This window comes from Hyperolius riggenbachi, chromosome 6, assembly GCF_040937935.1.
Source record: "Hyperolius riggenbachi isolate aHypRig1 chromosome 6, aHypRig1.pri, whole genome shotgun sequence".
Lineage (NCBI taxonomy): Eukaryota > Metazoa > Chordata > Amphibia > Anura > Hyperoliidae > Hyperolius > Hyperolius riggenbachi.
The window spans coordinates 251,284,338-251,300,856 of record NC_090651.1 but is presented as its reverse complement, the minus strand read 5'-3'; the positions used below and the strand labels follow the sequence as shown (position 1 = coordinate 251,300,856).

Genomic DNA, 16,519 nt, shown 5'->3' with positions numbered 1-16,519 from the left:
CTTCACAGAAAGGAGTGTGCAGTGTAAAGGCTCAAGGTGTTAGTCCCTATATAATGGTACAGCACTGACAATTGGCGATTTTTGTTTATTCTTTACGGGTATATTCAGCACTCTTACTTAAACCTAGCCAAACAGAAGGGTACTGGCCGATCTAGAAAGCAAACAATTGCTTTGTAGTGATCCATGTACCACCTTGCCCCACTCAAATTTCAGCAAGAAATCTGACTGGAAACTGATAGAACTGCTGCCCCCCCCCCACTACCACTGTACTGTACTGTAAAGGTCCCCATTAATGGTACAATCTCCCAAATGATCCTCCATTGGGTGAATCGGATACCATTAAAGGTGCAATCGATGATGAATGATTCATCACCCTCTAAAAATGAAACCCTTAATAAAAAATTCATTTGATCACCAATTCAGCTGTTTCACACATAATGACAGCCAGTGCTGGTCGTAATGGAAAAATCTACGCTTACGGATCATTACGCGTAATTTTACGCTGTTACGCATTACGCAATTACGGTTATGGCGTAGGAAATTATCTACGGTTCATCACAGTAATTACGCGTTAACTTACGCAGTTACGCGTAAGGATACCGTAATGTAGGCGCTTACGCTACGATGTTACGCGTAGTGCCGTAATACCCATTAATGTGTACTTTTTGACGCATTCAGACGATATGTACGCAATAGCCATCAATGTGACAGCTATTGCATACACATTATTCGTATGCGTCAACACGTACGCTATATACTGAAGGGTGGGAGAAGATACTATTGATTGCTTAGGATGTTGACTGATTGGCTACTCTTAGAAAAGGGGAGTTTTTACGTTAGTAATTACGCATAAAATTACGCGCAAGTCTTCGTAAAATTACGCATACCTAGCAATTACGGTAGACAGCGTAATTACGATACCACTTTACTGCTTACGCGTAAATAATTACGCGTAAGACCGTAAGTTAGGCGTAACGCTTATGCGTACATTTGCATTGAATTACGATGCGTAATTACGCTCATGCGTAATCTCGGCCCAGCACTGATGACAGCATTAAAAAAACAATAGAAGTTTTACCTAATGTCTAATCAGCAAAAAAAGTGTCTATTTTCCACAATCAAAGAGTTATCTTCAATGAGGTCTGTGTTTCTGCTGATGAGATGTAATCAGGTCCTGCCTGAATACAAAGTTATGAAATTTCTCTCTAACAGATACACTGGCATCAGTAAAGAGCCCCCCCCAAAAAAATCACCACTCTAATTTTTTAGGGAGTGGAGTTAATGGCCCATTTAGTTGGTATGCGTTAGTATGTGTTTTTTCCATAAAACATGGGCATTACTTTGAAAATCAGTTTTCTTTCAGTTATAACAGAGCAACTGATCAAGTGTAAACGGGGCCTAAGGCTTTGTTCACATTGGCAAACGTGGACGGCCGTACGAACGCACGCCCTCCGCGTTTGTATGCGTTGCGTGGCTGATCCCATTCACTTAAAGTGAATGGGACAGCCGTGCGTTTTGGTAAAAAATGCGTGCAGCATGCGTTCCCGGTCCGCACAGGTCCGGAACGCATGCAGTGTGAACATCAGACAGTGCAGTCTATGCACTGTCTGATGCCATGCGTGTCGGCCTCCTGCACGCATTCCCGAAACGCGGATGGGAACGCGTGCAGTGTGAACGGGGACTAAGACTCATTAAAAACCAATAGAGTGCTTGAAAAGTTGGAGCAGCGGATGCTCACATGATTGATTGTCCACACTCAGAACTTGCAGCTTACCTTCCACACAGCGGCAGCCAGCTTGTAGTACCCAGGAGTACATGTCCACTCTGGACTGAGACATGAGCTGATCCCCCGTCAGGTAGGTGTTGTGAGAGGATGCGATGAAGTAGTTGCTGAGCGGCAAGGTCATGTCTTGATTGACTAGATAGTGTTCCGGATTGAAAATGTCTCCTGCTGGGCTCCGCATGTAGTTGGTGAAACCTGTTAGTGATGAATCACAAAGCATGTAGCTTGTTCAATATCTGTCATCAGCTTTGTCTCCATTGCAAAACAATCCCCCAAATGATTTATGGATAAACTTTCCACAGATGACAAAGTGATGAATTCCCAGCAGACATGTATTCCTTCTGATAGCTTTATAACCTTGCATTACTCCAGTCAATATCCTTGTCACATCTCTATGTATATCGGCAGCAGAGTCATTATAGTGAACACTGATTGTTTTTGTAGATATAAACGAGTAGTAACCCATTCACTTGTATTAGGTTGTAGTAGCTGCATGATCATGCATACTTTCTAATCCATTAGCGGGAAAACACATATTTACTCATAAATGTCAAATACGACATTTGAGAGCATTATGTGTTCAGCAGAGGGAGTATTTGTAATCACAGCATACAAATACAGAATGGATGAAACTGGCATCGAACAATTGTAATAATTACTTATAACGGGTTATGACTGTCAAATCTGCAGTAGTCCTGGGCAACCAGATTTCAGCTTACATTTAGTCAGAGAAATATGAAATTAGTTTGGTTGAATTTATTGCACATTGTCCTGCACACGAGAGACTTTGTAACTGGCTACCAGGGCTGCTTCTAGACTTTTTTTGCTGCCAGAGGCAAACTTGTGAGGATGCGTGCCTCCCCCAAATTGGAATGATCACACAGCACCAGACAATTTGCACCACATGTTATAGCTGCGATGTAGGTAGCCAGGTATAGGTGCCCCAGTATTGGTAGCTAGGTACAGTTGCCCCCAGTATAAATTGGTCAGACACTCTTCACTTCCGGTCTCTGCCTGGAGCTGTCCCCAAACTTCTGCCACCTGAGGAAGTAACATCACTTGGCATCATGGGCGGACTTGGCCTGCTGGCTACAATACATACCTGTGCAGCAATAAAGGGGTGTACTGTGCAACAGATAGCAGATGCACTGGACGCCTAAAATTTGTTGGGCTATAAATGGGCATTAGTTATAGCTGAGAAAAGTGGTAAAGCCGAGAAAAATGATATAGCCAATAAAAGTTATTACTATAACCCAACTTCTCCCTACTCTCACACAGAACCCTCCTCTGGTGGTGCCTAATCCTAAACCCCCTCGGTGGTGCCTAACCCTAGGGCATCCCTTTGCAGCCAAATCAAAAACCTTGTTGTGTTTATTTAATTTATCTCTAGCTGCTTGGTTACTCTCTTGTACTGGTCCAAGCCCCATCAATCCCTGCCATGTACTGATGAGGGCCAAAAGCCCAAAACAAGCTGTCTACATGTGGGGTAGATGTGGCTGTGTAATATTTAAAGCTATAGGCTTGCTATACACCAGCGATTCTAGATGCTTGTCTGGCTTACAGGGGCAGAAAGAGATAATTTGCATATTCAGTAGTGGTGCATTGTGGGTAACCACAAATGTTCACTTATAGCTGAATTATTGCAAGTTTCCTTCTGTTTTAAGAAGGCAAATTTCACCAAGCATTGCTTATTAGTAGGAGGGATTTTCGGTCTCTTTTATCCCCCTATACATTCCTAGAGGCTTGGGTCACCCCGAGCTGCTTGGTTACTCTGTTTAATTAGCTAAAATACTAAATTTGGTGGTCTTGTTCATATAGTACCTCTTGGACCCATCAAATATACTCCTGGGGTAAGCGTACCACACAATGAGCTTGATGCGTCAAAGTGTACCAGAGACCATGCAAAAGAAAAGTTTTATACATACCTAGAGCTTTCTCCAGTCCCATATACACAGATCGCTCCCACGCCGCCATCCTCAGCCTTCTATATCGCCGGTACTGGGTCCGTAACTTCAGCCAGCCGTGGCCAGTCTGTGCAAGGGAAGTGCGCTCTCTGCGTATCTCTCCGGTGGCTGCTGGCAGAAATACATAGAGAAAGCACTTCTCTTGCGCAGACTGGCTGAAGTTATGGGACCCAGTACCAGCGATATAGGCTGAGGACGGCAGCGGAGGATGGCTGAGGACTGCGGCATGAGAGCGATCTGTGCAGATGGGGCTGGAGGAAGCCCCAGGTATGTATAAATCTTTTATTTTGTATCGTCTCTGAATTCCTTTAAATCTACAGCACACACACGGCATGTGTTACTGTCAGCGTAGCATGCACTCCTAACTGCCGCGCGATGCGCTCGTAGGGTGACCGTGGTACTGCAGTAGAGTGGCTGCTACTACTGTAACTACTGTAGTAGCGGCCACGCTAGTGGAGCACTGCAGTGCGTGCGCACGCTAATAGTAACCTGTGTTGTGCGGTAAATTTAACACTCCTTCATGCATCAAGGACATTGAGAGCCTAGGTTGTAAAGTACATGTCAGTCAAATTTCTGCTAGGTATTTTTAAACCGAGAGAATCACCTCTGTTTCATAGGCAGATGTCAAACAAACATAACCTGATAGAGGTCATACATTTCACTAACTGCAAGATGTAGAGCCATACACTTACATAACAATAACTCCTTTCCATACGCTCAGTATTCTATGCTAGTGACCTCTTCAGCCCCTGCCACACATGTACATCACTGTCAGATTTACAGCCATACACATATACGTATAAACTCCTTTCCATGCTTTCAGTGGTCTATGCTAGTGACCTACCCAGCCCACACTACACATGCACATATAAAGATTTCAGAACTCTGATCAGAGTCCTGTGATCTGTGTGAGGTCAGACCTAATTGAGGACATGTGATACAGGTTTCCTGCTGTTGATCACGGACTTAACAGCGACCAGGTGTCAAAGAGCCATTTACCAACAACTGCTTGTTATCTCCTGCCTCATCTTGCAAATGGGATGATGGGAAGACTGGCAGAATGCAGCACTGTCCTTTAACATTTAATTCAGAATAGAACAAGAATATCCCAACTAACATGCATCCTATATAAAGAAAAATGACATTGTATTTTACCGTATCAGTTTACATACCATCAATCCCAAGGACGCCGTCTTTTTTGTTTTCCGGGCAAGGTTCAAATTTAGCAACAATGTCCAGGCAGTTCTCTTTTGTTACATTCGTCATCTGTAATAGAAATAAAAGAAAGGGATAGCTCCAAAGCGGATAATCTGATTTCACAAGCCTGTACCATCACCCTTTATCGGATGCAGCAATCCAATTTTCTATCCTAATGCTGGAGGGCTGCTAATCGCCCAATAGAATTCCTAGAGCTGTCACTCTGTGTCAAGTTCAATAGCAGAGATCTGACATTAGCACTCACTGATGACTGCTCATGGGGACTGATGAAGTGCTGAGCCTAATTCTACTTTTGGAGGTCATATTGTTTTGCAGGCATTAAGCCTGTGGGGTATCGGTTTACACAGCACTCCAAAGGCATTGTCGCAAGGAGCCCTGTACTGTGGGATTAAAGGATTCACTTAGCTTATTTAGATTGTAATATACAAGATCCAAAATTGTCTGACCTTTCAGACTGCACAGAGATTCTGAGAAAATAATAAAAAACCCATAGAGACAGAAAATGTTTATACAACCAGTTGTGTACACAATTCACTTACAGCATAACTATGGTAACAGAAGCAAACAGAACATTGTGTACGCTGTATGCTTTTTTGGACAATTTTTTTTTCCAAAACTTTGAAGCATAAATAAAATCAAAGATAGATATGCTAAAAGCAAACTGTCTGCAACTGTCTAGTCTGCAAAGGTATGTCTAATGTGAGCTGATATTGTTTTGCAATTTCAAAATATTAACATATGACTCATACTTCAGACACTAGGCTCAGCCCACACTTGTCCAGTTGGAGATCGGATCCGTTTCAAATGGTTCTGTTTTTCTAATAGCGGATGCAAAACTGATCGGTTTTTCAAAATGTTGTCCTTTTGTAGCATGGGTTTTCAGTCCGTTTAAACCATACATGCAAAACCTGGCCCCCCTCAAAGCCATTACGTTTGGCCCTCAAGTAGTTTCCCTACTTTGCATTATGTTTGGCCCACTCTAGACCACCAGGGAAGCTATAACGGAGGTGGAGCCCTAGAACATCAGGAAATCCATATGGGAGAGGTAGGGGGAAAGCACTAAACACCAGGGAACTGTATAGGGGAGGGTGGGGGCCACTAAACAGCAGGTATCTGTTTATAGGAGGGAGGACCACTAGACACCCTAGATAACTGTATAGGGGAGGGACGAGGACCACTTGACACCAGAGAACTGTATAGAAGTTGGAGGGGAGTAATTGGACACCAGGAAACTTTATAAGGTGGCCAGTAGACATTGAGGTTGGCCTGCGGCTAGGTCCCAGTGTTCAAGGTCGGCCCACTTTGTATTTGAGTTTGACACCCCTGGTTTAAACGCATGTCCTTTCTTCATGTGTGTTTCTATAGGATAAGAGATGGAGTTGAGGGGAGGAGCAGTCAGTATGCAATCCGTTTTCTGCCTCTTTTTTGTGTGCAAAAGTTCTCTGTGTAGAGGGAGATCTGTTTTTGTGTAGCCTTTCACTACACCTCCGTGTATCCGGGGGGTCTGTGAAAAACCTGCAAATCCGGACTCTCCGTTCAGCTTTTCAAAATGGATCCTTTTTTTTTTAAAGTGTGTGAAGACGGACGCCATTTTAAAACATTGGTATCCGTGGCTCCGGTTTTGATCCGGGCCAAAAAGCAAAGCCTCGGATACGTTTTTTAAACTAGTGTGATCCGACCCCCTAAAGGTTTTTTTTGCCCATCTAATACTCCAGATAGGGGTGAATTTATTCTAGAGAGTCATATTAAAGGACAACCAAAGTGAGAAGAATATGGAGGTTGCCATATTTTTTGCTGTGGGGAGTGCTGCTCCCCCTTACTGGCTGCTACCCCCTCCAGGCTACTTATACTCGAGGCAATTATACTACCTATATGCGGGGGGGGGGGGGGGGTTGTGTGGAATCCTCACAAGTTTGCCTCAGGCGGCATAAAGTTTAGTACCATCCCTGTGCAGTAGTGTCTGAATCACACCAGAAACAAGCATGCGGCTAATCTTGTCAGATCTGACAATGTCAGAAACATCTGCTGCATGCTTGTTAAGGGTCTATGGCTAAAAGTATTAGAGGCAAAGGATTAGCAGGATAGCCAGGAAACTGGTAAAGCTTTAAAGGAAATAAATATGGCAGCCTCCATATTCCCCTCGCTTGAGTTGTCAAGCAAAGATGTACGATGACACTTCACACCTTTTCATAAAGACACTCAACCATGTAAAAAGACCGGTATCTCCTGAAGGCAACAAATAAACAAATAAAATAAGTGTGGAATTATCTTTGTGAAGGGAACTCACTCACAGCTTTTATTTGCAAAATTGTACTTGTGATCAGGTACACATTACAGAGAGAAACACCAAAGCCATGCTCAGTTACAATCAGGGGTGTTGCTAGGATCCTAAGAGATCCAGGGCACCCCAGACAAAAAATGGTTGTGGCCACACCAGAATGTGGGTATGGTCAAGGGTGGAGCCAAAAATTACATGAACTTAAAGGGCAACTGAAGCAAGAGGGATATGGAGGCTGCCATATTTATTTCCTTTTAAGCAATACCAATTGCCTGGCTATCCTGTTGATCCTCTGCCTCTAATACTTTACCCATAGACCCTGAACAAGCCATGCAGCAGATCAGGCGTTTCTGACATTGTCAGATCTGAGAGATTAGCTTCATGCTTGTTTCTGGCATTATTCAGACACTACTGCATCCTAATAGACCAACAGGACTGCCAGGCCACTGGTATTGCATAAAAGGAAATAAATATGGCAGCCTCCATATATTTCTCACTTCAGTTGTCCTTTAACAGCAGTCCACGTAGGCCTGCCTAGCAAAATGTAGGATGAAGCCCCCCCCCCCCAACCTCCATTAACTATACAAATAAAAATGAAAAACATGCAGCATATCACATAAATAGGCCGTGTCACTTAAACATTAATAAGGCAGAGTTACCTAGCTTCTGTTCTGGCTGGTCTGCCTTTCTGCTGGGTGAGATGGCCTGCTGCCAGACCAGTCCCCCCATAACATTCCCTAATCTTCTAGTGGCCCCCCTCCCATGCTCCAATGGAACTCCCAGCATACCCCCATAGAAAAACCACAGCTCCCTGCATGCCCCCATAAAGGCATCATAGCACCTAGCATGGCATCACAACACCCAATATGCTCCCATTGAGGCACCATAGCACCCAGCATACCCACCATTGCTGTGTGCTGTGGTGCCATGCTAGATGCTATGGTGCCTCTATGGGGCACGCTGGGTTCAGTAATACCATGCTGGGTGCTGTGTAGTGCCATTCTGGGTGCTGTGGTGCCTCTGTGGGGCATGCTGGGTACTGTCTGGTGCCATGCTGTGTGCTGCGGTGCCTCTAATCTGCCTAGGGACATCCGGGGCACCCCAGAATAGAAAAGAGGCATGTACCACTGATCTTTGGGGCTAGCAACGCCCCTGGTTACGATACAGAAATGTCCGAGTAAACATAGAAGGAATTTAAAAATCATCTTGCTATGCTTTGTGTAACATATAGTTCTAACATTACTAACGCATCTGAAACTACACCCCATTAGGTTTCTTTATTATGGAACTAACTTCCCAGAAGGGATGTAATTTGAATATATTTTTCAAGTGTATGAAAACTGTGTGACAGCACTCATTGAGGCTACAGAGGCCATCTAAACCTATTCATTATGAAAAACGCTATGAAAGATATATGCAACTCATACATGTAAAATATCCATCAAGTCTCCAAGACCTCCTATTTGCATTCTGCAGCATCTGCAAGCTAATTAGACATGGCAAGACACAGAACATTTATATCGGGCTTTTCTCCTGGCGGACACCAAGTGCCAGAGCTGCAGCCACTGGCACTCATCTTCTCAGAAACTCATTAAAAACGCAGTGACTGCATTTTATAGCCGCTATAAATGGTGAAAAAAATGTGACTTCCTATCAAAGTTAAAGCGGAATATAACCCTGCATTTCAACTTTGCTCTAAAACATTATTTACTGTATATTATAGGCAACCAACATTTTTTTTTTTTTTACTAGACCAGCATTGGAAGGGTTACACAGGGCTTTAAAGTTCCTGGAGATTTCTGCAGACGCATCCGAAGCTGACATAGATACATTTTGTTTACATAAATGTATCTAAGTGTTGAATGTGACTCACTCTCTCTGAATGAGAAGAAGCTGGAGGACAGCCAAAGAGTGTGTAACATTTCTCAATAGATACATTTAACTAAATAGAATGTAACAATCTTAACTTCTGCATATCTCCCCACGGAACTTTAAACCTCTGTGTTTAACCCTTCCAATGCTGGTCTAGTAAAAAAAAAATGCTTTTTGCATATAATATGCTGTAAATAATGTTTTAGAGCAAAGTTGAAATGCAGGGTTATATTCCGCTTTAAGGACAGATGTAAGTATACAGTCATTTAAAATCCTAACTTTGTAACTAGCACAAGGATACTGCAAGCTAAAGATCATTGAATAGATGGCATAATCTATACTTCTCGTCAAAGTAATAAGCTTCCTAGTAATAATATCTCTTATAAAAAGACCATAAAAACTACAGGTCTACAATGTATAAACTACTCCATAATGTCAAAACTAACTCATCTAAAAGTCTCAACTGAAAGAACTCAAAATGTTAGCCCTCCTACCTTATGGCTGCCATTGGCTTTGAATCACATCAGCAGTGGTGCTCATCATTGTATGAGCACCATTGTATGGCAGTCAGAGTGTGTGCTGCAGGCAGCTGGTGTGCGTCTCTGTGCACCTCTCTGTGCGCCTCTCTGTGCGCCTCTCTGTGCGCGTCTGTATAGACCAGGCCAGCTGCTGCCTGCTGGCCAGCTATTAGCCTTAGGTATAGGTTAGAGATTAGGGGATAGGATTACTGTGTTATTGTGTAGTTAGTACTGTAGTACTGCAGTCAGTGTGCAAGGAGTTGTTAGAGTAGTAGTACTACTGTGTTAGCTTTCTACAGAACTGCTGTGCTGTGAGTAGTGCCAGTGTGACAGTGTGCACTAGTGTCTTCTCCTCTGCTGTCTGACTGTCACTTGGCACGTGAAACAACGAGAGAAGTACCCAAAATCAGACAGCACCAAGCCACTCAAATGAATGTTCAAAAATACAAATCTTTATTGATACTTAGACAATATTAAAACCGGTTTCTGTATCAATAAAGATTTGTATTCTTGAACATTAATTTGAGTGGCTTGGTGCTGTCTGATTTTGGGTACTTCTCTCTTGTTGTTTCATGGTTACCTATATTGCCCAAATATCACATTCCATTCCTATAATTATTATACATTTTTTATTATATGCTGATGGTGCTTGTCCATATGTTTGTGTAAATGTCACTTGGCACGTGTCACTTGCCAAGTGCCACATGGCAAGTGCCTCGTGACACATGGCAAGTGACAAGTGCCAAGTGCCACGTGCCAGGTCCGGCATGCTCCTGGCACACGTTACACTTGCTGCTGCTGCATTGCGCTGCTGCCTGTGCAGCTCCCACCGCCAGGCCAGGGTGCCACAGGTCACTGATACCACCTATATTTAATTTAACCCAAAACACAACTGCTGCGTAATTTTTTGGAGGTGTCTTGGCTGAAAACTCATGTCCCAGTTGTGCGGTTGGACTTTGTGAATCAAGCCCAATGTGTCCAAAGCGGTGCAAACTGTTTAGCACGGGTGTGCTAAACAGTTAGCACGTGAAGTGCCGTTCGTGGACTTTTGTGCTAAACAGTTTGCACCGCTTTGTGAATCAAGCCCATTGTGGGCTGTCTGGAGCCTAATCTTAATTGACAGCCATTTTTTTGGGTGGGGGGGGGGGGGGGATTTTAAGTCCCCACATCATCAATTAGTGTTCCCCTTTAAAAAATAATAATGCTACATGCCTCATTTACCCTAAAAAAACATTTTTAAAGCAATTTAAAGGGCACTTCCAGTTTTTCTATCCAGATATCCAAATCCGCCCGGATAGCCCGGATAATTCGTTCGGATATCCGCATGAACGTGGATATCTGAACGTTCGGATTCGGATATCCGATCCGGATATCTGGGTATCCGGATCAATTCGGATTTTAAAAAGGGGTATCCAAGCACCCCTGATCATCAGTCCTCCCCCAGGGACTGCAGTCCGACAATAGTGGCATGAAAAAACAAAAACAAAAAAAAACAAAAGCACAACTTCTATAAGTCTACTAAAATTCACTCCATACACACCCCAGCCTAGATGGAATCTAGCATGAGTACAGACGTCACTCCTAAGTCACTTAAAGGGCAACTGAAGTGAGAAGACTATGGAGGCTGCCATGTTTATTTCTTTTAAACAATACCAGTTGCCTGGCAGCCTTGCTGGTCTGCTTGGCTGTAGTGGTGTCTGAATAACACCAGAAACAGGCATGCAGCTAATCTTGGCAGATCTGACAATAATGTCAAACACCTGATCTTCTGCATGCTTGTTCAGGGTCTACAGTATGGCTGAAAGTGTAGAGGCAGAGGGTCAGCAGGGCTGCCAACGAACTGGTATTGCTTAAAAGGAAAGAAACATGTCAGCCTCCATATCCCTCTCTCTTCAGTTGCCTTTAAAGATCTGGAAAACTGAAGCTCATTCTTATCCTTAGCCTGCCCCATAGCAACAGTACACATTCTCTGAAAGCCACTTTCTTGTGTACTGCACCATTCCTGCTCCATTCCCCATAGCAACAGTACGCTAGTTGTCAGGAGTGTCAGCCACAAGATCATGCTTGATCCTGATGGGCGACACACAACACAAACAGGCTCTACAGTAAGATAGGGCTTGTGACACAATTTCATTAAGTTCCAAGGACAAAAAAAAAAAAATCAGAAGCCCCTAGCTTGTATGAATAGAATAGACTGTAGATAATGCCAGGTACAGGTTTTAGATTTCTGGCTCAAACTATAAGGAATGACGAGTCAGGCAAAAAAAAGCGCAGGAAATTTGGGCACAGCCAGTGTCACCATAGGCTGTAAAGCGAATAACAGCGCTCAGTCAGTAATTTGGCTGCCATCAAAAGACGGCCCAAATTAACCCCCCAGGTGGTATAAATTTTTCCGGATTTTAGGGTCTTTTTAAAAGGTTTCAGACCCTAAAATTAGGAAATAACCATGCCGCCAAAACACCAACAGCAGCCCCTGCTCTCACACCTCCCTGGGCTCCAGCGCTGCAATTTTCCCTCTGCCCTCCAGGTGGCGTAACTCTTTGGTGAGATCAATGATGGCGATCTCACCAGAGTGATTCAGAGCCTACAAGGACAGACCTGGATCCCTGGGAGGTGAGTAAAAGCTTTTGGTGCGCGCAATACTCTACATACAGCTCTCGGCGGCTAGCCCAAGCGTAGCTCGGGATTACCGCCAGACAGGTTAAGGAAGCCATATTGCATCTTACCCCTGATTCAGTGGTGGCCTGGAGGGGAAATAGTAATTAATTCTTGCAGAAGCAGGGTGAACAATTTTGTGGGTTTACCCTTCACCCAAATTTCCTGGCGCCTACATTATATGTATGTCAGGAATTATTGTTTTGGCCAAGAAAAATTTAAAGCATGTGCAGGTGTCCCCCAACATCACTGGTCCTCCCTGTAGTGATCCATCTAGCTGGATCAATGAGGGCTTCCAGACAGCGTCTGTACGACGATCCCAAAACTGCTACCTGAGAATGGAGTCAATTCACAAACCTTCTCATAAAAGGACCATTTTCTCCTAATTAACAAAAATAACCGTTCAGCACAAGCAAAATAAACATGCAACGTAAGTTAACCCTGATTAACGTCATTTCAATGAGGGCTAGTTTACATTTGGAGAGCTAACACGAATCGGGTACGCAATCGTGTACAAATGTTTTTGCCGCAATTTGCACTTGTGATTCCCGGTCAATAGAATGAAAATCACAACGCAATCATCCCCAAAGCGCTGCATGCAGCCAGTTTGTGATCGATTCAAATCGCAAAGGCCACAGTGAGAATGTATCCATAGGGATACATTAGTAGCAGCGTTTTGCTGATCGCCGACGATCAGCAAAGCACTGAAAAAGCGCCCACTGTGAACCAGCCATAACTGTTCTTACCTTAGGTGTTTTTTTTTGTTTGTTTTTTGGTTTTTTTTGCTCTTTGGGAGCTTAAAAATGTAACATCGATAAGGTAAAAATAAATGATAAAGCTTTGTCAATCCTGCCTATTATTGATAAAGATCATTTCTGTTGATGCTGTGAAAGAGCCTAGGTAGCTGTAGATTTCTCGTACTGCAAAAACCTTGGGATTGGGACAGCCACTATTTGCTGAATGCTCCACAAACTAAGGAAAAGAGGTACTTATATAGAAGTCTGAAATTACTGTAATCTTAACACTAAGAACTTGTTATTGAAAAATAAAGTCGCCTCTAGTTTATCGTTGGATTTGGAAGGCCATGGTTCTGGTGCCCAAAGTTTGTAATAATGCAAATTTGCTTTCATTGGACAAAATGTTTTGGCTTCAGTTGAAGGGAAAGTCCTCACAAAATTAACATTTCATTGATGGGTGAACATAGACTATGATATATTACATAAAGATCACAATTGCTACAGAAAAGTGCCTTGCGCATATTCCTACTGTGTGCCAAGCAACAGATATCCGGAGAAACACCACGGCCTCCAAAACAATCCAACATTCTGGCCTAATGCATGGTCCACGCCATGCAATTTCCCCTGTCAGACTGGTCACAATTATTTCAGACCGGTCTAATTTCACTTTCTATCTTTTTCTGGTCGATTTTGTATAGAAGTGATCAGAAATCAGATCGGACCTGTCGGAAATCATCAATTCAACCGGTCTGACAGTGAATTGCATGGTGTGTACCAAGCCCAAGACACTTGAGATGGTTAGGAAAAATTCTAAACCAAATAAATCAATTGCATGACCCAGCCTGGTATACAAAACTAAAACACTGATGAAGCTGAATGCGTCAGTGCTGACTAAAAAATTTACTTTATGCAGATCTGAGCACAGCCTGCTCTACAGTCATTGTTTGCTTTTTAGGGCTTTTAGTGAGTTGCAGCGAGTTTTGACATTTTACAAGGTAACTTGTAAAAATGTTTTATAATTATATATTATTCTTTTATAATTCACACTGCAACAGTGAGTTGCTGTGCATTGCATTTCAACTTGTTGGGAGTTAAAACTCATGGAAATGCACAGCAACTCACAAACCCATTCACACCCATTCATGAGTTTTTATTCATGCATTTCAAGTCACTGACTGGTGTGACTAAGCCCTCATAGCTCTGCATGCTCATAGATTAGCTTGCAGGGACTCAGCTGTACTTCGCGTAGGGGACTCCTGATTAATGATGTGTGTAGACAAAGGGGTCCATATGCCTTTACGTTTATCTCAGAATGCCAAAGAAGCCCCAGATCAACAGGTCATATGCAAAATAAGTCCTGGAGTCATTTGCAGTGTTCGTTATTTGCACTTCACTTAAAAATTTATAGTGCATTTTACTCTGGGATAAATGTTCATTTTATATGTACTGTATGTATTTTACATTTTAAAACATTTCATCATGGACGTCCTTTAACTTTCCACAATGCAGCCTTAAAGGGAACCTTAACTGAGAGGGATATGGATGTTTCCTTTTATTCGATACCAGACGCCTGGCTGTCCTGCTGATCTCTTAGCCTGCAGTAGTGGCTGACTCAAATACCTGAAACAAGCATGCAGCTAATCCAGTCTGACTTCAGTCAGAGCACCTGATCTGCATGCTTGTTGAGGGGCTGTGGCTAAAAGTATTAGAGACACAGGATCAGCCGGAGAGTCAGGCAACTGGTATTAATTTAAAAGGAAAAAGCCATGTTCTTCTCAGTTTAGGTTCCCTTTAAAAGGCCGATGAAGGCATGTGGCAGGAAGAGGTAAAACATTTACTTCAGTGAAAAAAAAATTATGATTTTGGTGTGAAAGAATGTAGAGTGGACCCCTTTTGGTTAATTATGGTGTCTGTTTTACATTCAGACGGAATTTATTCACTTGGGGTGAATGGATAAATCTGACCAAATGGGCATTGAGAAAGTAAAAGAAAACCTAAAAAAAAAAAAAGAAAACGTTTCATTGTAGAGTTGGCAAGAGTTAAAGTCTCTGTCATGTTTTTGACCAACTTCCTGTCCACAGGACCAGCAGTGATCATATGAAAACTTGGTATGTCCCTGGAGGACAGCATCTCCATGACCACCCCCTAATCTAGACCCTTTAATAGAGATGCCCAACTCCAATCCTCAAGGGCTGAGGTCCTCACACAGCTGAAATGAATTGATGGAACTGAATCAATCTAGTAGAACACATCTCTGCATTTCTCAGTCCAGCCTAAGCACTGGCATGGATTTGGTCCTCGAGGACTATCATTGGGCATCCTTGCTTTAATCTTTACAGTAAAAACACCCACCCTTTTTTCAAACCTTCATGCTAACCTTAAACACCACCTGCTGGTAAAAATTGAAAACGTATCACAACATTGCATGAAAACATAAGTAAAACAAACTTAAAATTAACTTTTCTGTACTGAACCTAATAAATGACTAAAAAATTAGAACTTAATTAACTCCAGCAACATACAGAACATAATGCTGGCTCATCCCTCATTTGTATGCAAAAAAATTGCATTAATTTCCATACTGTTATGAATATCTAACTACTAGTGTAATAACCTCCAATTAGACAGACGCATTTTGTGTTCTCACTAGGAAAAAAAAAAGTTTAATGATTACCCTGTGCAGCATCATTATGCAAAGACTGGCATGCTTCAATTACTTTGATTAAAGGAGAGCCCTCTGCAGTCATCTCCCAAATCTCAAACCCAATCATGTGTAAATTCATCTTACTTGGTTCCTTTTCTCATTGTCAATAGATTTCCCTGATGATAAATGGCTCCCTCCCTTCCAATTGAATTCTAGGAATGCAGAGTCGCTGCTGTTCCGATTTGGAGTGCAACCAAGACATCTAAAACTACGTCTTCCAAATTTCTAATCGAGCTATTTTTCTGGGTGTATGAATGTGGTTTTTCACTCTCATTGTAATTGATTAATTACAGTAAAACAGGTGTAAACACAACCTTGTTTCTTGCTCTTTTCATATACGGTATACAAAACACACACACATACATCTAACCAGGGTGGGGTACTTTTGCCTCCCAGCACTAGATTCTCGAGTTCCAGGCCTGGACACTATATACTAAACTACTACTTCCACAAATACAATCGTTGTCCATCGGGGATCAGGAAATGATCCATCAGGCAACAATTTGGTGAACAACATTGTACAGACATACCTAGCCTGCAGGCTAGCAATGTGTTCTGTTGCTATGGAAGGGGCGGAAGGATGACGATTGGCCCACGATAGAGCAGCTTCCATCAGTAGAGGGATTGAGGGAAAAAAAATGTGCGATTTGGCATGCTCAGGCTTTAGGGGTCGTTAAGGTTCCGCCACACCAGATCCTTGATGTCTGAGTAGGAACAATTGGGCAAGCTCTGTGAACACACCTTTTCTGTGAACGATCAGTGGCTAAAACAGTCATTGTCTGCCTTTTCA

The 16,519-nt window shown here is 42.8% G+C and overlaps 1 protein-coding gene across 14 annotated transcripts in view; it reads right to left on the bottom strand.

Moving 5' to 3' along the window:
• The window catches only part of PLCH2 (phospholipase C eta 2), a 1,280,386-nt gene that overhangs the window by 428,924 nt on the left and 834,943 nt on the right, over positions 1 to 16,519 (bottom strand). For all 14 annotated transcript variants that reach the window (XM_068240676.1, XM_068240675.1, XM_068240674.1 and 11 more), the window contains 2 exons: positions 4,920 to 5,013; positions 1,775 to 1,978 (listed from right to left, as the gene is read on the bottom strand). In XM_068240676.1, the coding sequence (XP_068096777.1) occupies positions 1,775 to 1,978; positions 4,920 to 5,013 (298 nt within the window). The remainder of the gene's footprint in view (positions 1 to 1,774; positions 1,979 to 4,919; positions 5,014 to 16,519) is intronic.